This window comes from Schistocerca piceifrons, chromosome 8 (assembly GCF_021461385.2).
Source record: "Schistocerca piceifrons isolate TAMUIC-IGC-003096 chromosome 8, iqSchPice1.1, whole genome shotgun sequence".
NCBI classification, from domain to species: domain Eukaryota; kingdom Metazoa; phylum Arthropoda; class Insecta; order Orthoptera; family Acrididae; genus Schistocerca; species Schistocerca piceifrons.
In genome coordinates, this window is record NC_060145.1 from 155,728,421 (window position 1) to 155,752,087 (window position 23,667).

Sequence of the window (23,667 nt, forward strand, 5' to 3'; positions counted from 1 at the left end):
ATGAGTTAATGGAGTTTTTACATCATCTTAACTCCATTCATGAGAACATTCGAATTAGTACGGAATTTGAGGAAGATGGCTGTCTCCTATTCCTGGATGTTTTGGTTAGATGAAAGAGTGACGACTCTCTGGGACATTCTGTTTATAGTAAGCCCACTCACACTGATTTGTACCTCCATTCTTCAAGTTGCCGACACCCATCCCAAACCTTGAGAGTGCTTAAAACCCTTCTTCTCAGGGATGCAGATAGTTTATCTAAAGAGCTCGCACATTTAAGGACAGTGTACAGAGAAAATGGATACTCGACACGTCAAATTAACAGGGCATTCTCAGCTAAAACTAAGAACCGGTAAGTGGATAAAGGGCAGAACGCGCCAGTAAAGCTCCCAGCTTTTCTTCCATTTGTTGGAAATATTTCCTTCACTGTAGCAAGAATCCTTAGTGACTTTCGGGTGAAAGTGATTATCCCCCCACCAGCTAAGATTTCGGACCTGCTGGGATCAGTGAAGGATAATTTATTATTGCGGAAGACGGGAATTAACAAAATACCTTGCTAGCGTGGTATGGCCTATATATAGGACAAACAGCACGTACAGAGGAGGAACGTTGCACAGAACATAAACACTACACTTGCCTTCTGCAACCCAGTAAGCCTACAAGTGCGGAACATTATATCTCCAACAGACATTCAATAGAATATGACAAAACATTAGCCGGCCACGGTGGCCGAGCGGTTCTGGGCGCTTCAGTCTGGAACAGCGCGACTGCTACGGTCGCAGGTTCGAATCCTGCCTCGGGCATGGATGTGTGTGATGTCCTTAGGTTAGTTAGGTTTAAGTAGTTCTAAGTTCTAGGGGACTGATGACCTCAGCTGTTAAGTCCCATAGTGCTCAGAGCCATTTGAACCATTTTTGAACAAAACATTAATTTTGACCACAGCAACATCTTTTTTCGACTCCACCATAAACGAATCCGTTGCAATACTCTTCTCTATAGAGACAAAGGCTACTACCTGTATAATGCGTGGAATCCAGTCATCTCTGAGATTTGCTCCAAACGAAGACACCAGAGTACTCCGATGAGTGCGTCAACGACACAGACAGCTGATCCTTACCGAGCGAGGTGGCGCAGTGGTTAAGACGCTGGACTTGCATTCCGGAGGACGACTGTTCAGTCCCGCGTCCGGCCATACTTATTTAGGTTTTCCGAATTTCTCCTAAATCGCTCCGGGCAAATTCCGGGTTGGTCCTTTGAAAGGGCACGGCCGACTTCCTTCATTCCCTAATCCGAGGGGGCAGATAACCTCGCTGTTTGATCCGCTCCCTCCCCCTCCCCACTTCCACGCCACGCCCCGCCCAAAATCAACCAGCTGATGCTGGCAGTTCCACCAGCGAGGACGCTGCCGCCGGATGGTGTGGTCCGTTTGTCACTTTGACTCTGACGCATCCAAAGCAATATCATCAGCGCGCTATATAAGGCGGAGTGGAGGACGTCTTCGTGATTCTCCGATGGATCACCTGAAGATGATTGGCAGGTGTCCACTTGAACTACCATGGAGTGAAGTTTACGACGACTGGCTGCAATTCTCTTCCAACAACTGTAATTATAAATTTTAACGCGTTGGTGCAGTTACCTTTGTGATGTCGGTGTTCCAGCTCACGATAACGTGCGGCTGTTCATCACGCACGGCGGCTTGTTGAGCATGACAGAGGCCGTGCACCACGGGGTACCGCTGGTGGTGGTGCCGTTCTTTGGAGACCAGCACTTCAACGCCCGGCAAGCCGAGCGCCTCGGCTACGCCGTCAGGCTTGACTTCAGTAACATCACAGCGGATTCACTCACCTGGGCACTTACAGAAGTGCTTAACAGCCCTAGGTAAGCTGGACACAACACGCATTCTCACTAACGGCAGGACTCGTTGGTGTCTTTATACAAGTGCTGTTCAGTATAGAACAGACATTCTCGCGCTACAATCTAATTTTAAGATATTCTGTTAGCTTAATGTGTAACAGAAACGTAGCATTAGTTTCACTGTTGACAATGGTTCCCGCCTGTCAGAGGTGCGCAATTTGAGACATACATTATGTGATCAAAGGTATCCGGACACCTGGCTTAAAATGAGTTACAAGTTCGTGGCGCCCTCCATCGGTAGTGCTGGAATTCAGTATGTTGTTGGTCCACCCTTAGCCTTGATGACAGCTTCCACTCTCGCAGGCATACGTTCAATCAGGTTTTGGATGGTTTCTTGGGAAATGGCAGCCCATTCTTCACCGAGTGCAGCACTGAGGATAGGTATCGATGTCGGTCGGTGAGACCCGGCACGAGGTCGGCGTTCCAAAACATCCCAAAGGCGTTCTATAGGATTCAGGTGAGGACCCTGCGCAGGCCAGGCCATTACAGGGATGTTACTGTCGTGTAACCACTCCGCCACAGGCCGTGCATTATGAACAGGTGCTTGATCGTGTTGAAAGGTGCAATCGCCGTCCCTAAATTGCTCTTAAACAGTGGGAAGCAAAAAGGTGCTTAAAACATCAATGTAGGCCTGTGCTGTGATAGTTCCACACAAAACAACAAGGGGTGAAAGCCCCCTCCATGAAAAACACGACCACACCGTAACACGACCGCCTCAGAATTTTACTGTAGGCACTACACGCGCTGGCAGATGACGTATACCGGGCATTCGCTGTACCCACACTCTGCCACCGGATCACCACATTGTGTACCATGATTCGTCACTCCACACAACGTTTTCCCACTCTTCAATCATCCAATGTTTACACTCTTTAAGCCACTCAAGGCTTCATTTGGCGTTTACCAGCGTGATGTGTGGCTTATGAGCAGCCACTCGACCATGAAATCCAAGTTTACTCACCTCCTGCAGTGGATCCTGATGCAGTTTGGGATTCCTGTGTGATGGTCTGAATAGATGTCTCTCTATTACACTGTCAACTGTCAGCGGTCTCTGCCAGTCAGTACACGAGGTCAGCCTGTACGCTTTTGCGCTGTACGTGTCCCTTGACGTTTCCCCTTCACTATCACATCGGAAACATTCGACTTGGGTATGTTTAGGAGAGTGGAAGTCTTGCGAACAGACGTATGACACCAGCGACACCCAATCACCTGACCACGTTTGAAGTCCGTGAGTTGCACAGTGCGCCCCATTCTGCTCTCTCACGATGTCTAATAACTACTGCAGTCACTGATATGGAGTACCTGGCAGTGAGTGGCAGTACAATGCACCTAATATGGAAAACGTATGTTTTGGGGATGTCCGGATACTTTTGATAACATAGTGTATCAGAGTGGTGTGGCGGTGTATGTCCAGGCCAAAAATGCTGATTCATTATCTGCCAGCACTTTTTTTTGATCAATGTTGTCATATTACAGCTGAAACAATTACACATGTCATTTGCTGCTGGTATCACTATCGGTATTTCCTTACCTGCAAGGTCATACCAGAAATATTGGCATCCTGCCATTTAGCAAGGTCAAGGAGTGAAGGACCTCCTCCCCCCCCCCCCTGCACCTCTGCAAAATCAGCCTGAAGCACACCCCCCCTCCTCCCCCTTCGCCTTGTGCGCCATTCCCACTGCACTGTATGCGTGAACGCGAGACTCGACTGGAGTTAACATTGTAAAACAAACTGTAAAACGATTTAGGAGAAATATCGGAATGGTGCGAAAAGTGGCAGTTGACCCTAAATAACGAAAAGTGTGAGGTCATCCATATGAGTACTAAAAGGAACGCGTTGAACTTCGGTTACACGATAAATCAGTCTAATCTAAAAGCCGTAAATTCAACTAAATACCTAGGTATAACAATTACGAACATTTTAAATTGGAAGGAACACACAGAAAATGTTGTGGGGAAGGCTAATCAAAGACTGCATGTCATTGGCAGGACACTTAGAAAATGTAACAGACCTACTAAGGAGACTGCCTACACTACGCTTGTCCGTCCACTTTTAGAATACTGTTGCGTGGTGTGGGATCTTTACCAGATAGGACTGACGGAGTACATCGAAAAAGTTCAAAGAAAGGCAGCACGTTTTGTATTATCGCGAAATATGGGAGAGAATGTCACAGAAATGATACAGGATTTGGGATGGACATCATTAAACGAAAGGCGTTTTTCGTTGCGACGGAATCTTCTCACGAAATTCCAATCACCAACTTTCTCCTCCGAATACGAAAATATTTTGTTGACACCGACTTACACAGGGAGGAACGATTACCAAGATAAAATAATGAAAATCAGAGCTCGTACGGAAAGATATAGTTGTTCATTCTTCCTACGCGCTGTAAGAGATTGGAATAATAGAGAGTTGTGAAGGTGGTTCGATGAACCCTCAGCCAGGCACTTAAATGTGATTTGCAGAGTATCCATGTAGATGTAGGTGTAGCTGTAGAACGTTCTTTTAATTAATAATAAGAGAACTTTATGATTACGTTAATTGAAGTCTGAACTGTAGAATGGATGCAAAACTCGAATTATCATGTAACGTGTTGCAACTGCAAGTGGTGTTACGGTTGGCTAAGTATTACACAAATCGATTGGGCTATGCAACTCCCAATACCGATAAAGAAGTACAGTCAATACAAAATACAGTCAGCTCCCTAGGCACTGAATCCTCTGACCCTGTTCAAAACTGATAACTTTGGTCCCTGTGCACATAACAAATAAATTGAATTGTCTAACCTCTAGAGCAGCAACGGAGTAACGCGATATATTCTGGTCTCTCATGAAAAACAAAAATATGCTAGCTACAGGCTCAGCAGTGTGCAATGCTGACAGTAATATTTTGCAATGCACCTGTAATTCTTTTGGCTGATAAATGAACACATTAATGAGAAATCCAACTTCCTGGAAAAATATATGACCTGGACAGGAAGGTGGTACAGTTTATGATGAATTTCTAACACTGTATTTTTCTTAGCAAAATTGTATTGTAAATTAAGTTTAGCTTTTCAAAAGGAACATCTGACAATTGAAGTTACATTACTCACAACTGATTCACAAACAATGATATTTAAACAGCATGTATTATCTAACCTCATTAAACCAAATGCAAATCATCAAATTACATATAGCTCTGTTAATAAATCTTAAAGCATAACAAAAATGAAATATCTAACTAGCCATTCTATCAAAACCGTCCACGTACATTCTGTGGTTACTCAACAATTACAAATTATCAGGCAACTGATCGATACTAACGCGCTGGCAAAACAAAATCATAATTATTGAACATCTTTACCTTGCTTGCATGAAGACTTCTGCTTCCATGTTCAACAATATTGGCACACCTAAATTAATCTAACACTGTGTGGCTTCACACACCACGCCGAAAAACTGTCTACTACATCGTCTTTCCCTCACAGACAGCTAGTTACAACCGTGCGCCGAGAGCTCTCTTACTGCAACACTGTAACAATTTCAACCAAAAACAGTATCTTTGATTCAAATGGTTCAAATGGCTCTGACCACTATGGGACTCAACTGCTGTGGTCATCAGTCCCCTAGAACTTAGAACTACTTAAACCTAACTAACCTAAGGACAGCACACACATCCATGCCCGAGGCAGGATTCGAACCTGCGACCGCAGCAGTCGCACGGGTCCTGACTGCGCGCCTAGAACCGCGAGACCACCGCGGCCGGCCAATATCTTTGGCTCTGCGGTCGTGCACAGTCAGCTATCCGCGTTATCGAGCCTACCAGAGACATACATCGTTTATAGCATACTAGTTTCATTTTAATTTATATTAATACTCTTATCATAGTCTGGTGCCATATACAAGTGTGATCCAGTAGACTCCTTTCAACATTTATGTCATATTTCGCTCAAACCAGCACCCCTGTACCCATGAGCTCTACTCTAAATCATGTCCAATGTAGCTTAAATTTGCATGTGTGTGTGTGTGTGTGTGTGTGTGTGTGTTGTCAGCATGAAGCACCATCCCACCAACCCCAAACCTCGCGTGCCGCGTGCGAGCGAGGAACGCTTTGTATCATACACCACACGAGTGTTACACTTCTCAGCAGCACTTTGTCGTCATTGCACGAACACAAAACACAGTGTGTCCACCTCTCCTGCCACCGCTACGCCTCACGGCGCGCCTCCTGTCGACGTCATCGTCAATGGCGGAGTTCCCAACTTTTTCCGAGCAATTTGTTCAGGGCTCGAGTATTTGTTATAGTGAGAAATTGATTTAAAGTACTCGATAAATATGACGCCTTCATATCAGCGTAAAATACACAACTTGTCAGAGCTCAGGTATTTGTTATTACAAATTGTTTTTGTGAATTAGCTCGCAGGTTACGGTTTATTGATACACAGTCAGCACGGAATGAGAAAACGTTGTTTTTGTGAAATACAACTAACTATTTGTTCGGGCAAAGTAATGAGTAATATCGGCAAGGTATCTCAAACTGACTCTGTATTTCTAGATTTTCAGAAGACTTTTGACTCCGTTCCACAAATTGTGTGCCTGTGGGGTATCGTTTCAGTTGTGCGACTGGATCCGTAATTTTCTCTCAGTAACCGACGGAAAATCAGCGAGTAAATCAGAAGTGATGCCCGAGGTTGGTCGACCAGCGCTGCAGACCTAAACAGTCTCCCGTTTCATGCCGACATACACAGAGAAAGCACGCACGCACCGTACAGTGGCTCTGAAATGCTAGGGTGATAATAGATGGCCAGAACGAGCAGCTATTTTCGGGACTGTAATTGCCTTGACATAGCTGCTTCGTGTCGCATAACCAATAAAAATTATTAACAACTGTTTCTGTAGAGTATTAAAACCAATGTAAAATACCTTTCGTAAATATCTATATGGCAGTCTTGCAAGAATACGGACAGTCTTACGCAGATATCGAGATTGTAAATGTGCCATGTCCTCGTTTTGCTCTTCACAACTATTAAATACTTCTCATTTGTCCCGATGAAGGCTGCGACGAAAACGGACACTAGAGATAATGGCCGCGGACGCGTACTACGATTTTTTATGTAATTTACAGAAAAATTGAAAGTAACATCCTGTGCCTCCCCGTCCTCCCCCAGCCAAGGACACGTAACTGCAGCACTAATAGTTTAACGGTCATTGGGTCTACGTACATCACGAAAAAAAATAGTTCTTATGCTCGTATTTTCGTTATTAGTCGACGGTGAGATAATTGTCAAATTGTGCTTGTAGGACGGATCGTCGTTGGAGGACGGTAAAAAAATGGAGAAATTTCCTCCTGATGCGATGATACACAAATCTTTCTAAATACAGATAAGACTAAAATAATGCGCATTGACTCATTTACATATCAGGAAGCCATAAATTTTTCGATACCTTTGCCAGCAAACACAGAAATCGTAGCTTCCGTTGTTATTGTAGTAATTGAATTAGGTACCGTTGTGTGCCCCTACACGGCACCAAAGTCAGCTTCAGTTCCTCACTTAAGTATTAAAAGCAGACAAGCTGAATTTGTGGTAAATCGAGGCAATTTTCTGCTGGTCTAAAATTATGTCAAGCCGGTGAATGTGAGCCGCCCAACCCCCAGCTTGTTACGACATGTCGAGACGGCGAAAAACGAAAATATTTACATGTGAAAGGCAGCACCAGCTGTGGGTACGAGTCAGATATCTGACGTTTTTCACCTGTTGAATATAGTGCTGCTATGGGAGTCAGCGTGGTTTATGAAAGCTGTATATGGGCAGGGCATAGTTAATAATAATATTGTTTGACGGGATGGTTTACCCTGTGCACGAGTAGACAAATCACAGAGAGTTGTCAAACACAAGACAGCAGCAGTTCCGTAAGGTGTTTGTTACCCGACACCATATTGAAGCACGCTCTAAAACGCCAGTTACTAGCGTTTAAAACGCTTATACGTTCTGGTGCCTACCGATAATGTCGTTCACCCCTATGCTTGCGATTTACATATAAGTATACTACGTAGTGCGTGGTGCGGCGGGGCGGCGTCGGTCGTCTTCGTCTACTCTCTCCCTCTTTCTCTCACTTATCGGAAGTCCACCTACCTCGATATTCCTTCCGACGTCCTTTCACTTTATAGTAGCAGATACGTGCTAGGCAGTGTAAAGCAGCGTTGATGAAACCACTACCTAATACCTACCACACAGAGGCCGCGAACCGCGAGACCGCTACGGTCGCAGGTTCGAATCCTGCCTCGGGCATGGATGTGTGTGATGTCCTTAGGTTAGTTAGGTTTAAGATGTTCTAAGTTCTAGGGGACTGATGACCACAGATGTTAAGTCCCATAGTGCTCAGAGCCATTTGAACCATTTTGAACAGAGGCCGCGTAACTGGGTTTGAAAGTCAGTTCCTGGATGTTCATATTCCAAAAATCGGGCATTCGGAGGATGCAGTCTACTTGCCGAAAGCATTTAAAATTAGATTGAATCTGCTTTTTATTCATATGGAAACCTATGAAATGGCTATCAAACCCTTATTTAATATGGTAATGCTCTGTCATTCCTAGTTCACTGTCTGTACAACATACACTACTGCCTACTAAAATTACTACGCCATGAAGATGACATGCTACAGACGCGAAATTTAACCGACAGGAAGATGATGCTGTGATATGCAAATGATTAGCTTTTCAGAGCATTCACACAACGTTGGCGCCGGTGGCGACACCTACAACGTGCTGACATGAGGAAAGTTTTCAACCGATTTCTCATACACAAACAGCAGTTGACCGGCGTGGCCTGGTGAAACGTTGCTGTGATGCCTCATGTAATGAGATGAAATGCGTACCATCACGTTTCCGACTTTGATAAAGGTCGGATTGTAGCCTATCGCGAGTGCGGTTTATCGTATCGCGACATTGCTGCTCGTGTTGGTCGTGATCCAATGACTATTAGCAGAATATGGAATCGGTTAGTTCAGGAGGGTAATACGGAACACCGTGCTGGATCCCAACGGCCTCGTATCACTAGCAGTCGAGATGACAGGCATCTTATCCCAATGGCTGTAACGGATCGTGCAGCCACGTCTCGATCCCTGAGTCAACTGATGGGGACGTTTGCAAGACAACAACCATCTGCACGAACAGTTCGACGACGTTTGCAGCAGCATGGACTGGTCTCGGAGACCATGGCTGCGGGTACCCTTGACGCTGCATCACAGACAGGAGCGCCTGCGATGGTGTACTCAACGACGAACCTGGGTGCACGAATGGCAAAATGTCATTTTTTCCGATGAATCCAGGTTCTGTTTACAGCATTATGATGGTCGCATGCGTGTTTGGCGACATCGCGGTGAACGGACATTGGAATCGTGTATTCGTCATCGCCATACTGGCGTATCACCCGGCGTGATGGTATGGACTGCCGTTGACTACACGTCTCGGTCACCTCTTGTTCGCACTGACGGCACTTTGAACAGTGGACGTTACATTTCAGATGTGTTACGGCCCGTGGCTCAACCCTTAATTCGATCCCTGTGAAACCCTACATTTCAGCAGGATAATGCACGACCGCATGTTGCCGGTCCTGTACGGGCTTTTCTGGATACAGCAAATGTTCTACTGCTGCCCTGGCCATCACATTCTCCAGATCTCTAACCAATTGAAAACGTCTGGTCGATGGTGGCCGAGCAACTGGCTCTTCACAATACGCTAGTCACTACTCTTGATGAACTGTGGTATCGTGTTGAAGCTGCATGGTCTGTACCTGTACACGCCATCCAAGCTCTGTTCGACTCAATGCCCAGGCGTATCAAGGCCGTTATTACGGCCAGAGGTGGTTGTTCTGGGTACTGATTTCTGAGGATCTATACACCCAAATTGCGTGAAAATGTAATCACATGTCGGTTCTAGTATAATATATTTGTCCAGTGAATACCCGTTTATCATCTGCATTTCTTCTTGTCGTAGCAATTTTAATGGCCAGTAGTGTAGTTTCACTCGGAAAGCAGCCATAATTTTTGCAATCCGACCCGACTAATTTTCACGATATAACAGTCATAGATCCAGCACTCTTCGCTAGTTAAACGTTCGGTCGTGCCAGTGGTCTTCTTAGTAAGAAGTATTCGCCAAAGTATTCCGTACAGAGGACGAAATAGGCCATGCGGAATTTTTACTGTGACCAGAATGTTCACACGCTGATAAATCTCCAACTATTTCAGAAACACCAAACTTTCATTAAAATGTTCGTAACTCCAGTTGCTTCAGTCACGACACGCTCTAACCGAAATTAACTCGCTAGTTCTTCATCTTACAGGCTACTTTTACAGAGCTATCTAACATGGTGCTATCCGTAGGCCGGTTAGCAAACGACTATCTCGAACTATTCTATTCACTGCCTACTCTATTATATTCGAGCGGGAACAGCTTAATTATGATTGGCTATTGATCTAAACGACCAATCAGAATATTCCTTTCAGATCATTCTCGCGGCAAAACTTGCCTTATCCAATCAATAATCTAATAGTAAGAACCATAATTAGACCTTCAGTTTCTAGTATATTGTTTAATCAAATGAAATGAAGTTCAACATATTCCCCAAATTGATAAATAAACTTATTCCATCTCTTTCTTTCTGGCTGCTTTTATACAAAAGCGAACTCACAGCGACATACGTCATCTGAATCGTGGTTGACCATAACTTTCCCACGGGTCGTTTGTACAAGGTCTTACATAAAATGACATATTAAGTACCACATACACTCTCTCGATCATTCTGACGCACTCACACAGCAAAATTATAAGTCTTGAGCGATTTTTGTATTACGTAATATAAAGTAAATAAAGTTTTGGAAAGAAAATACTAATTAATTGATTTTACGCTCTCATAACTTTTTAATGGCTTCAAATGATAATGAAAGTGAATATGTTATTGTTTCTAACTGGGTTTTAAAACATTAGCGTCAGTTTTAGGAGTTTTAGGTAATTTTCATTATCTCCGGAACTATAATAAATAAATGTCTGAAATTTCGACAGCATCATTCCATTACGATCAAAAGGCTGTGTACCAAATTTGAACAAATTCGAATAAAACTAATATGGATTATTTAGATATGTAGATGGTATTAATTTTTCTACCGACTCAGTGTTACTCTATGCAGCAAAGCGAAATAAAGAATGTAGCCATCCTGCAGCCACCGTACCAAACGGTTGCCTGCCTTACTGCAACGAATGTCATCTCGTAATAACTTGCTACGTTATAGTGGTCTACAATTAGAGGTCATCCACGTATGTCACCTCCAAGTGAATTTACGCTTCGTCGAGGAAAGCAAACTGTTTACGTTGGAAGTTACCTTAGAATCCGCTTACCATAACGTAAGCAGTCATGTGGCAATTTTGGAGATGCGCTGAACCGTATCACTGTCCAAGCAACTTTAATATACCGCTTCTATGCCATATCAGCTATAGGTAGTGTTTTATTAAAGCTCTATGCAGACAAACACGTATGCAGTTCGCCGAGTACGACGTGCTGTGTGAATTGTGCTTATAGCCTGTTAAAAACTACTTATTTTGCAGTTCGGCAGGAACACTTGGAGGTGCTACGTCTCTCGCGCAATCTAACATTTCATTCAACTCGTCAATTACTAGCGCTATAAATAAGGAAGAGCTGCACTATGTCTTTATTTTAGCTTTACCTGTGACAGCAAATTACTTACGGACAGTTTGCAAAAATATATTTTTTTTCTGTCGACGTTTCCGACTTTGCAACATGCGGGAAACTTTTTTATTATTGAAGTTAGGTGGATGCATTAGGGAATGTAATCTCAGGAACACATCAAATTTTCAACTACTCCAAACCGGAACTCTGTCCGAGTTTTTCCAACACGAGATAATTTAAGTTAAATATAGTGCACAACTTTTCGCACGTGCGTCAAGCACTAAGCGCCGTACGTATGGTTTAGTTACGAGAAAAGATAGTTAGATTGTAATTAACCTATTATTAATTATTTCTGATCCACCTGTTTATTTAAAAAATTATGCTTGTTTATCGTCGTGAGATGACGTATCGTAAATAGTCGAGAAAGTACCTGCGAAATTGGTAAGGCTATTGCCATCCGACAAACAAATCCAATATTGTACGTTAAATGAGACCGTATGAATGTACCCTTGCAAATATGGATATCATCGAGAGAATGGTTCAGTTACACACAGCCTTGCCCAGCAACATACTCATGCGCCAGACAGTCTCTGCGAAGCAGGAATGAAAGGCAAGTGTAGCCCCGACTAGCATACCGTTCTCGTCGCTAAAAAGTGTTAATATAAAGCAGTTCTTCATCGTCACCATAGAATTTATCCTCGACGATGCTAGAACTCATAAAAAAACATCGTGAGCATCAGATGTGTCCATCTTTCTTTTATGAATTGCAAAGACGTTCAGTTTACAACGCAAAAAGGTGACGATACTCACTGATTTCAGTATTCTGCGAGACTTTAATGTTCACTGTGCAAGACACTGAAACATGTGAACGATGATCGCGCCACTAATGATCCAAAAATTCCACATATGATTCAGCCCCCATTATTATAGATATCATATTCTGGTAAAACGGCTTAACCCATTTCACTTTCTCGAAGTTCTACACGGAAAAACGTGACTTGACTGTAATAATTGAGCTTATACAACTCAACATCATCTCCAATGGCATGACAGCTGAGTCCATACTGTGCTGGTGGTGATTCACCATTTTGTAGAACCTACGTCCACGTCATGGTAGACGGTTGTGCGGCCAAACGTAGAAACACCGGATGCCATCACACTACTGCGATCGTCGTCATCCAGCATATGAAATGCTGTTTCTTTTGCAACAATCTGTAGTCCGAAATCCCTGTAAATCAACGAACACGTCGTACATGGTTCTAGTTTGAGAGTAACACATGTGCTGGTGCTGCTATCAGACTATGGCTCTGAGCACTATGGGACTTTAACATCTGAGGCCATCAGTCCCCTAGAACTTAGAACTACTTAAACCTAACTAACATAAGGACATCACACACATCCATGCCAGAGGTAGGATTCAAACCTGCGACCGTACCAGTCGCGCGGTTCCAGACTGAAGCGCCTAGAACCGCTGGGCCACACTGGCTGGCTATCAGACTATGGCTGCTGTGCTTTTGTACCTGGAAAGCTGAGTACATATGCGGGAGCGTGCCGAAGACCGCTTGCTCCCTATTGGTTTGTAAAACCGGTGGGTGGGGAGCGGGTGGGGGGGGGGGGGGGGGGTAAGGAGGGCGTGTCCTTCCGCCACACAGATTCCGCTTCTATGTGTATAATGCTTATGTAGGTGACAGAAGCTTGATCGTGTAATTAGACGCTGACTCACAGGTAAATAGCAAAGCTGAGCGGGGTCGAATAAAAACAGTGGTTTATGTACAATCGTAGAGTTGTAGTCCAATATTTTGCAAACAATCCTCTCCTGTAAACCTTATTCAGCCTGTATTTCATCAAGTCCAATAGGCACAAACACATACATTGGAATACCATTTGCAAGCCCAGTCTCTATGCACTTGTTGGGCTCAACACTTTTGGTACTCGAGGAGTACAGGTACTGATGCTTTGCTCCAATTGGCCTATAATTACACTATTGTGCAAAAGCATGATGAAATTATAGTACGGTCTCTCATATATGGATGCCAGTTCGTTAGTCTATCTACTGCAAATGCTAGTGCACTATAGAGATCATACATATTCAGAACACTCGAATGTTTTAGATAAATGTGCACATCCCAAGGTGCTAATTCAAGCATTGCCTCACCTTATGTATCAACTACTGAAACCTTACATCCAATCATAGGAACATCTATAGCCATATAAGAAGGGTCATACTCGTCTGTTACTTTCTTATCTGTATACTTCCTCATGCTGCAAAGATAGCCCCACTCATGCCATGAAAACTACGCTTTAGCCCAGACATGTTGTGCATTTTCTCCATCTAAAATTACTTCAAAGTCATTGCCTGGTGCTAGACCTATATTTATATGTTTTGACACACTGGCAATTAAATTGTACGTATTGGCGAGCAGTAGTATTCTGAGAGACTCAGGTCCAGACTGTGCTACGGCATAGTCAGATGACACCAGGTCCAAACAGTCAGGAAGATGTCCAGTCGGCTGCAGTTGGGTGTCTCCATGCGGCACTGGATCAGGCACTCGCCGTTGTTGCTGTGCTAGTACTAACAGCTGCCGCTTTGCATCTGTAACCGTTAAAGCAAAAAAGGCTAAGTACAATGAAGCACACACTCTTAATACTAATTACAGAGAAACTGATGTAATATACAGGGTGAGTCTGGAGGGAAGGTACATGGTTTTGAAGGGTGATAGTGATCCTGAACAAAAGACTTCATGTGGAAGTATGGCCTACTCCGAATGGTTTCCGAGATAGAACACATTTAATATCACTTTTTTACGGTTTTCTCGAATAACTCGAAAACCGCACCCTCCAGCGAAACTGTTTCTCAGCACAAAATTATACTATATTAAATTTCCTACAAAAAATGTCCTATTCCTTTTTTGTCTCTAGAACTAATGGTTTATGCGAAGAGAGAAGTTTCCCGACTTGATACACCACAAGTGTCCCGTATCAAACTGTTCGTCTCAACCTACTACCTCAATCTACATCTACATCTACATTTATACTCCGTAAGCCACCCAACGCTGTCTGGCGGAGGGCACTTTACGTGCCACTGTCATTACCTCCCTTTTCTGTTACAGTCGCGTATGGTTCGCGGGAAGAACGACCGTCTGAAAGCCACCGTGCGCGCTCGAATCTCTCTGATTTTACATTCGTGATCTCCTCGGGAGGAATAAGTAGGGGGAAGCAATATATTCGATACCTCATCCAGAAACGCACCCTCTCGAAACCTGGACAGCAAGCTACACCGCGATGCAGAGCGCCTCTCTTGCAGAGTCTGCCACTTGAGTTTGTTAAACATCTCCGTAACGCTATCACGGTTACCAAATAACCCTGTGACGAAACGCGCCGCTCTTCTTTGGATCTTCTCTATCTCCTCCGTCAACCCGATCTGGTACGGATCCCACACTGATGCGCAATACTCAAGTATAGGTCGAACGAGTGTTTTGTAAGCCACCTCCTTTGTTGATGGACTACATTTTCTAAGGACTCTCCCAATGAATCTCAACCTGGTACCCGCCTTACCAACAATTAATTTTGTATGATCATTCCACTTCAAATCGTTCCGCACGCATACTCCCAGATATTTTACAGAAGTAACTGCTACCAGTGTTTGTTCTGCTATCATATAATCATACAATAAAGGATCCTTCTTTCTATGTATTCGCAATACATTACATTTGTCGATGTTAAGGGTCAGTTGCCACTCCCTGCACCAAGTGCCTATCCGCTGTAGATTTTTCTGCATTTCGCTACAATTTTCTAATGCTGCAACTTCTCTGTATATTACAGCATCATCCGCGAAAAGCCGCATGGAACTTCCGACACTATCTACTAGGTCATTTATATATATTGTTAAAAGCAATGGTCCCATAACACTCCCCTGAGGCACGCCAGAGGTTACTTTAACGTCTGTAGACGTCTCTCCATTGATAACAACATGCTGTGTTCTGTTTGCTAAAAACTCTTCAATCCAGCCACACAGCCGGTCTGATATTCCGGAGGCTCTTACTTTATCAGGCGACAGTGCGGAACTGTATCGAACGCCTTCCGGAAGTCAAGAAAAATAGCATCTACCTTGGAGCCTGTATCTAATATTTTCTGGGTCTCATGAACAAATAAAGCGAGTTGGGTCTCACACGATCGCTGTTTCCGGAATCCATGTTGATTCCTACAGAGTAGATTCTGGGTTTCCAAAAACGACATGATACTCGAGCAAAAAACATGTTCTAAAATTCTACAACAGATCGACGTCAGAGATATAGGTCTACAGTTTTGCGCATCAGCTCGACGACCCTTCTTGAAGACTGGGACTACCTGTGCTCTTTTCCAATCATTTGGAACCTTCCGTTCCTCTAGAGACTTGCGGTACACGGCTGTTAGAAGGGGGGCAAGATCTTTCGCGTACTCTGTGTAGAATCGAATTGGTATCCCGTCAGGTCCAGTGGACTTTCCTCTGTTGAGTGATTCCAGTTGCTTTTCTATTCCTTGGACACTTATTTCGATGTCAGCCATTTTTTCGTTTGTGCGAGCATTTAGAGAAGGACCTGCAGTGCGGTCTTCCTCTGTGAAACAGCTTTGGAAAAAGGTGTTTAGTATTTCAGCTTTACGCGTGTCATCCTCTGTTTCAATGCCTTCATCATCCCGGAGTGTCTGGATATGCTGTTTCGATCCACTTACTGATTTAACGTAAGACCAGAACTTCCTAGGATTTTCTGTCAAGTCGGTACATAGAATTTTACTTTCGAATTCACTGAACGCTTCACGCTTAGCCCCCCTTACGCTAACTTTGACATCGTTTAGCTTCTGTTTGTCTGAGAGGTTTTGGCTGCGTTTAAACTTTGAATGAAGCTCTCTTTGCTTTCGCAGTAGTTTCCTAACTTTGTTGATGTACCACGGTGGGTTTTTCCCGTCCCTCACAGCTTTACTCGGCACGTACCTGTCTAAAACGCATTTTACGATTGCCTTGAAATTTTTCCATAAACGCTCAACATTTTCAGTGTCGGAACAGAAATTTTCGTTTTGATCTGTTAGGTAGTCTGAAATCTGCCTTCTCTTACACTTGCTAAACAGAAAAACCTTCCTCCCTTTTTTTTATTCCTATTTACTTCCATATTCAGGGATGCTGCAACGGCCTTATGATCACTGATTCCCTGTTCTGCGCTTACAGAGTCGAAAAGTTCGGGTCTGTTTGTTATCAGTAGGTTCAAGATGTTATCTCCACGAGTCGGTTCTCTGTTTAATTGCTCGAGGTAATTTTCGGATAGTGCACTCAGTATAATGTCACTCGATGCTCTGTCCCTACCACCCGTCCTAAACATCTGAATGTCCCAGTCTATATCTGGTAAATTGAAATCTCCACCTAAGACTATAACATGCTGAGAAAATTTATGTGAAATGTATTCCAAATTTTCTCTCAGTTGTTCTGCCACTAGTGCTGCTGAGTCGGAAGGTCGGTAAAAGGAGCCAATTATTAACCTAGCTCGGTTGTTGAGTGTAACCTCCACCCATAATAATTCACAGGAACTATCCACTTCTACTTCACTACAGGATAAACTACTACTAACAGCGACGAACACTCCAGCACCGTCTGTACCTTTGTAAAAATTTCGGCAGAATTTATCTCTGGCTTCAGCCAGCTTTCTGTACTTATAATGATTTCAGCTTCGGTGCTTTCTATCAGCGCTTGAAGTTCCGGTACATTACCAACGCAGCTTCGACAGTTTACAACTACAATACCGATTGCTGCTTGGTCCCCGCATGTCCTGACTTTGCCCCGCACCCGTCGAGGCTGTTGCCCTTTCTGTACTTGCCCAAGGCCATCTAATCTAAAAAACCGCCCAGCCCACGCCACACAACCCCTGCTACCCGTGTAGCCGCTTGTTGCGTGTAGTGGACTCCTGACCAATCCAGCGGAACCCGAAACCCCACCACCCTATGGCGCAAGTCGAGGAATCTGCAGCCCAGACAGTCGCAGAACCGTCTCAGCCTCTGATTCAGACCCTCCACTCGGCTCTGTACCAAAGGTCCGCAGTCAGTCCTGTCGACGATGCTGCAGATGGTGAGCCCTGCTTTCATCCCGCTAGCGAGACTGGCAGTCTTCACCAAATCAGATAGCCGCCGGAAGCCAGAGAGGATTTCCTCGGATCCATAGCGACACACATCATTGGTGCCGACATGAGCGACCACCTGCAGATGGGTGCACCCTGTACCCTTCATGGCATCCGGAAGGACCCTTTCCACATCTGGAATGACTACCCCCGGTATGCACACGGAGTGCACATTGGTTTTCTTCCCCTCTCTTGCTGCCATATCCCTAAGGGGCCCCATTACGCGCCTGACGTTTGAGCTCCAAACTACCAGTAAGCCCACCGTCTGCTACCTCAAATTGGCCTACGAAAACTACGTACGCTACAGCGCATGTGCGTCGAGCGAGTTTTACAACTTTTCGCGCTCTCTTTGCACGAACCGTTAGTTCTAGAGAAAAAAATGAACAGGACCTTTTTTGTAGGAAATTTAATATAGTTTAATTTTGTACTGCGACACGTTTTCGCTGGAGGGTGCTGTTTTCGAATTATTCAAGAAAAACGTACAAAAGTACTGATAAGGACACGCAGGCGACCCTAAAGCAGACTATTTTGACAAGGACAATACGATCGTTCTTTACTGAGCAGCCTTCGAACAACTATTCTGGTAATCTGAAGACCAGCATATTTTATTTTTTCGGCACGTTTGGATCCTGTCTGTTTGTCATCAGTGGTTTGATGCGCCATGCCAGTGAAGATGGAAATTAATCCCTGATGCCCTAAGACATGTCCCACTATCCCGTCTCTCTTCTAGATACAGTTTTTCACATTTTCCAATCCTCGTCAACACCGCAGAATACTTCCTCATTTCTTATGCCGATCTACCAAATTTTCAGGACCCTTTTGTTGCACAACATCTAAAATGTTTTTGTTTTTCCTTTTCCAGTTTTCCCACAATGCATGATTCACTTTCATACAGTGCTGTGATCCAAGACGTTGAGGAGACTGTTTTAGCTGGAAGTTAGCGTGGCTATGAATACATGATGTTTCCTGGTTCGTTTTCGTTGTAGGGACCGATTTTAAAAATCACCTGAAGGAACAGGCATTAGAAATCACCTTCGGCAGTTTCCACAGTTTTCTGCTGTATTTGTTGTTGAGAGATTTGAGGATGTTTATTGTGTAGCGTTTTTAAATATTGCATTCGAGTTCTACATATTTAAATGTTGCGTTATTTATAAAGCTATACGCCGGATATCTTAAATTCTACAGTTACAAAGTTTTCTCGTGTGTAAAATTCTGTGTCTATGAGAGAGGATCGCAATGCAACGCACAATATTTTTTTCTCCCCTGGTATTCCAGCTGTAATGTTTAAATTTTACGGCCAAAGGGTATAACCTGAGCGAAATTCGCTGGGACAGATGTGGCATGCATTGCTTTTAGCAATGTCTCCAAGTGGTGTGCATTTTCCAAGAGGACCGTGTGAATTGAAAAAGGTACCACAATGGGATACATAAAAATGGTTCAAATGGCTCTGAGCACTATGGGACTTAACATCTGAGGTCATCAGTCCTAACTAACCTAAGGACAACACACACATCCATGCCCGAGGCAGGATTCGAACCTGTGACCGTAGCAGTCGCGTGGTTCCGGACTGAGGCGCCTAGAACCGCTTGGCCACCGCGGCCGGCTGGGCTACATAAGTTGAGAACATTGGTGACTAAGTAGAAAAGTAGGTAAATGAGGTCAGTTCATTTGTGACTTTTTTGTTTTGTTATCTATTACACTTTCTGGTAATACAATAAATGTGCCTTACTTTCCGATCTTTCCCCGTATTTAGTCACGTGTCGAATGGGTGGTTAAGCCATACTTTGTCAGTTGTGCACCGTCTTGTACCTTGAAACGAAACGTTTCTACCATGAAACACGAACATTTTAATTTTACCTATCTTAAAAATGGAAATATGTGTTATTTGGGGATTCAAACTCGGATCTCCTGCATACTAGCATAGCAGGAGACACGAGTTCGAATTCCAGTCTGGCACAGATTTTCAATTTTCCCCATTAATTTCAATCAATGCCCGCTTGCAGCCAATAATTCCTTTGTGTCTGAATTCATAATGGCTGCTAGACCAATATGACGTCTGTCCTTTCGAACATGTCCACACACTCAAACACACACACAACCTTGCATATTGTCCATACGTTATATCCATTTTTGGATAATTTTAAGCGTCTTGCACCACTTTACGTTCTCGAACACTTTTTCTAACTCGCCAGATCGTATGAAGACGTCTTGGTTTCTCTTAATTCATCCTTCGATTATCAAGCGCAACGTCAGGACTGACTCTCTGACGCCTTACCTATTCAAATCCCAAACGATCATCTAACAGATCCTCCATTCTCTTTTCCATTCATCTACGTACCATTCTTATAAGCGATGTCGAAGCAAACACTGTGAAGCTTATATTACGACGGTTTTCTCACTTATGTGGCCTTGCTATCTTTGCGATCGTGTGGATGAAATTTTTTCGCGAGTTTGGTGGCACGTTTCCAGTTTCATAGTTTCTACGCACCAACTTAAATAGTCGTTTAGCTGCCACTTCCTACCAGCGATTTTACAAATTCCTATGAATTGTCATAACATTCCTATAGCATAGAACAATTTTAAAGGATTGGAAAATAAAGAAAATACTCTGGTTGACCGTCTTACCGGCAATTCGAGTTGTGTGTCATAAGTAGTGGCCTAGCATAGGCTTTCCATCGGAAGGTGCTGGTAGGCAGCCTTTGAAACAGAGAGCGAACTATGAAGGATAGAGGGGTGACAGACATGTATGCAAATCAGACCCCCTCCCCCCCCCCTCTTGTGTGGTAAGAAAGATCTCAGTTAGGCCAAACCTTACAGCCGCTAAACGAATTTGTAATGTTATAGATGGCAACTGTCAGTAATCGGTACCGAGGTGAAAGTTGCAAATTTCACCAGTGCTAATGTGCACTGAAAAAATAGAGAGAGACTAATTTTCCAAAATTTCAGTGGTAAGACAACATTCAAACGGTGACTGTAATTCATTAGGAATGTTTCAGATGTGTCAGCCTGTTGCAAGATGTATCTCTTTAGACCTGTTTCTGTTTACATTCACATCAGTAATAGTTTTTGCTCAGATTGAGAGATGAGACAGTTGATATAACAGATATTGTTGACGCTTGCAGCTACCGCATAAGGGCCCGTGAGGTGTCTCGTATCTTCCACGATCGTCCTCGCGCGCCGCTGGAAGAGGCCGTTTGGTGGACGGAGTACGTTGTCAGGCACCGCGGAGCGACCGCCCTGCGCTCTGCCGGCCAGGACCTCTGCTGGTACCAGATAATGCTGCTAGATGTAGTCGCTGCCGCGCTGGCCGCGCTCTGCCTACCGTCGTTGGCAATCTGGGCTGGTTTCAAAGCATTGTCTGCAAAACGTGTAGTGAGTGACGTGAAAAAGAATGAGTAACGGCTGCAGCAGTGTTGTATTTGTAATTTACACGACAAAACCTTTTCACAGGCTTGTATGGTCGGCCTTGAACCCAAATGCTTAAGCAGCCTGAACGTGAAGTGCCGACACAGTCCTAATTCCGTAAATGTAGTTCAAGAAATATGAGGACCTCCGTCGGAAACTTCGTCACCCTTGTCATGGGATTAAGATATGTTGAGATATCCAACCTTATCCACAATATATATCTGGAAGAAACTCTTTGCCTACAGTAAATGAAGTTATTGTTAGCAATGTACAGCAATAGAAAGCAACTGTTGGATGCTGAGGCAGCCTTCCCTAAGGTCTAAAAACATTTTAAAATGATTCTGACGACAGCAAGAATTTATTTAACTTTTTTCGCATGTTCGTGTAGATTGTTCATTGTTCTAAGTTTTTAGGATGCTCTGCATGATGGAAACTTTTGACAGCCAGGACTCTGGTTAGCAATATTTGACAAAGAATGAGCACAGATATTTTGGCAGTTAACTTGTTTCTGAACCAGAAAACACATTGATGATAATCTTACGAAATTTTGTGTGTCATTGAAAAAATATTTAGTCAAGAATTTCAAATCTGAAGATCAACTTCCAATGCCAACAGTGTCTGGGGTACCTCTTTGCCTAAGTTCCGATCTAAAATTTAAATATCTTTGAGAAATAATTGACTCAGGTCAGATAGATAAAGGAGATGAAGATCGTGTGATGAATTTTGTAATGTAAAGGATATTTAGAAGCAAGGGATATCCGTGGAAGGCAATGCAAACAGAAAGTTTTATGTTCTCTGTATCCTGAGAGCCAAAAACGTTCAGGTTCTTAATTTGATGACTGTAGTTAGGTTTGTATTAAACATTCTTGTTTCAAATGATGAATCAGACCTTTTTCTTCCCTAATGAATGCAAATGGTCAGAAGTGTGCAACAGATGTAGCAGCGGGTTTGCAGAAGCAGAACTGTAAGTAGCAGTGAATTTTAACCGTACAGAATTCTTTATATACTTATATACCTTTATAGTCGAAGCAATATTTGCAAAAAGAAGGAAAATCTGTAAAAAATATAGGCAATAATGTAAAATAAAATATGCATGTACACTTTAAATATATTTCTGCTGTTCTTTTATAAAACATTATTTGAAGTATTTATTTTGTAGTCTTCCTCCTCGATCCCTTACTTTATCAGTAAGAAGTTGGCAAACCTTAAGGGAGTAGTAGCTTCTGAATTAGTGCGTGAATTGTAAATTGCGTTGGTTGAGGTATCTCAACTGCCCAACTCCCCCCTTCACCATCCCCTACCTCTACCCCAACTCCTCTCCCTGCCTCCTCCACAGCTATCCGCCACTCTATTCTTCCATTTATCAAATTACTATCGTGCTACTTGATGAGACCAGGAGTTCAGACAAATGGAGAAGTGACATGCAATGGAACCACAAAACATCTTTCAGCATTAGTCTTCACGCACAGTTGTCCAAGGAAACTGTAGGAAAGAGTTAATCTCGCAAGAATCTTGCAAGCTTCCTGCTTTCAACTGCAATCAATACTTTAATCAAAATGGCAAAGGTAACGTTCCTCAGAACACGAGGGAGAGTTGTGATCTAAATAACAATGCATTTATTCGTTCTTAACATCACCAGACAAAAAACAACAAAAAATAGCTAAAGAAACGACACACAAACACTTTTTTTTATTGGACAAACGCTTTCAATGATATGCGGTCTATGGTGAACAAAGTGATCAGCTGCGGATCAACATACGACACTAACCAGAAATAATCGCTTTACCTGCCTTTATACATGTGAACCCGTGGTATGGCCTAAAAACTACGCTACTATCAAGCATCTATACTCTACTATTCCATAAATAAAAATATGGTTCCAAAGAACAGGGTGCTGAGAAGCATACTTTGGAGCCCTACGCCATAGCAACGAATACTTTACTCTCCTGCTGGTCAAGGCGGGACACCACGATGGTCTCGGCGACTGGAGTCATCGATGGCAGCAATCTATAATTAATGGCGCACGCCCAAAAAGTGGAAGTATGCGGTCTCGCATTCGGCTAATTCAGAATGCAGGTGTTTCCCTATGAGCCTCTGAACCCCAGCGGATTCCTCTGTGCAGGTGGACCCATTTGCTGATCTGCCAAACTAATTTGGCTCCATGCCACAACTATGCGTAACGGAATGTGTCAAATTTTTAGCCAGCTGACTCAAAACGAATAAGTACATCCACACATGACTTGTGTGCTAGAAACAGTACCTCTGATGGTTCATATGGTGACTGGCACAGGCTCTAAGTGGCACACTAGCAAAGGACACAAGTCTCATCGTTTAGGTAAAGACCTGCAGTTCATTACTAGTGAAGCGCCAGTACAAGAGAAAACTTTTCTCTTTCTCTCAGCTTTCCTCACCAGCTCGGTAGCCTAGCACATCTACATCTTGGACTGCTCCCACTTTAACCCAAGCCTGGAGAGAGCCACTCGAAGCTGGGAGACCGCCCCTTGCTCTGCTTACACAGATCTGACCTATCAGCGACTTTAAAAAAT

At 43.6% G+C, this 23,667-nt stretch overlaps 1 protein-coding gene across 2 annotated transcripts in view; it reads left to right on the forward strand.

The window, feature by feature from the left end:
- The window catches only part of LOC124712047 (UDP-glycosyltransferase UGT5-like), a 99,144-nt gene extending 77,680 nt beyond the window's left edge, over positions 1–21,464 (forward strand). For both annotated transcript variants that reach the window (XM_047242335.1, XM_047242336.1), the window contains 2 exons: positions 1,656–1,875; positions 20,839–21,464. In XM_047242335.1, coding sequence (XP_047098291.1) covers positions 1,656–1,875; positions 20,839–21,115 — 497 coding nt within the window. In that variant the 3' untranslated portion in view covers positions 21,116–21,464. The remainder of the gene's footprint in view (positions 1–1,655; positions 1,876–20,838) is intronic.
- Positions 21,465–23,667: the final 2,203 nt, after the last annotated feature.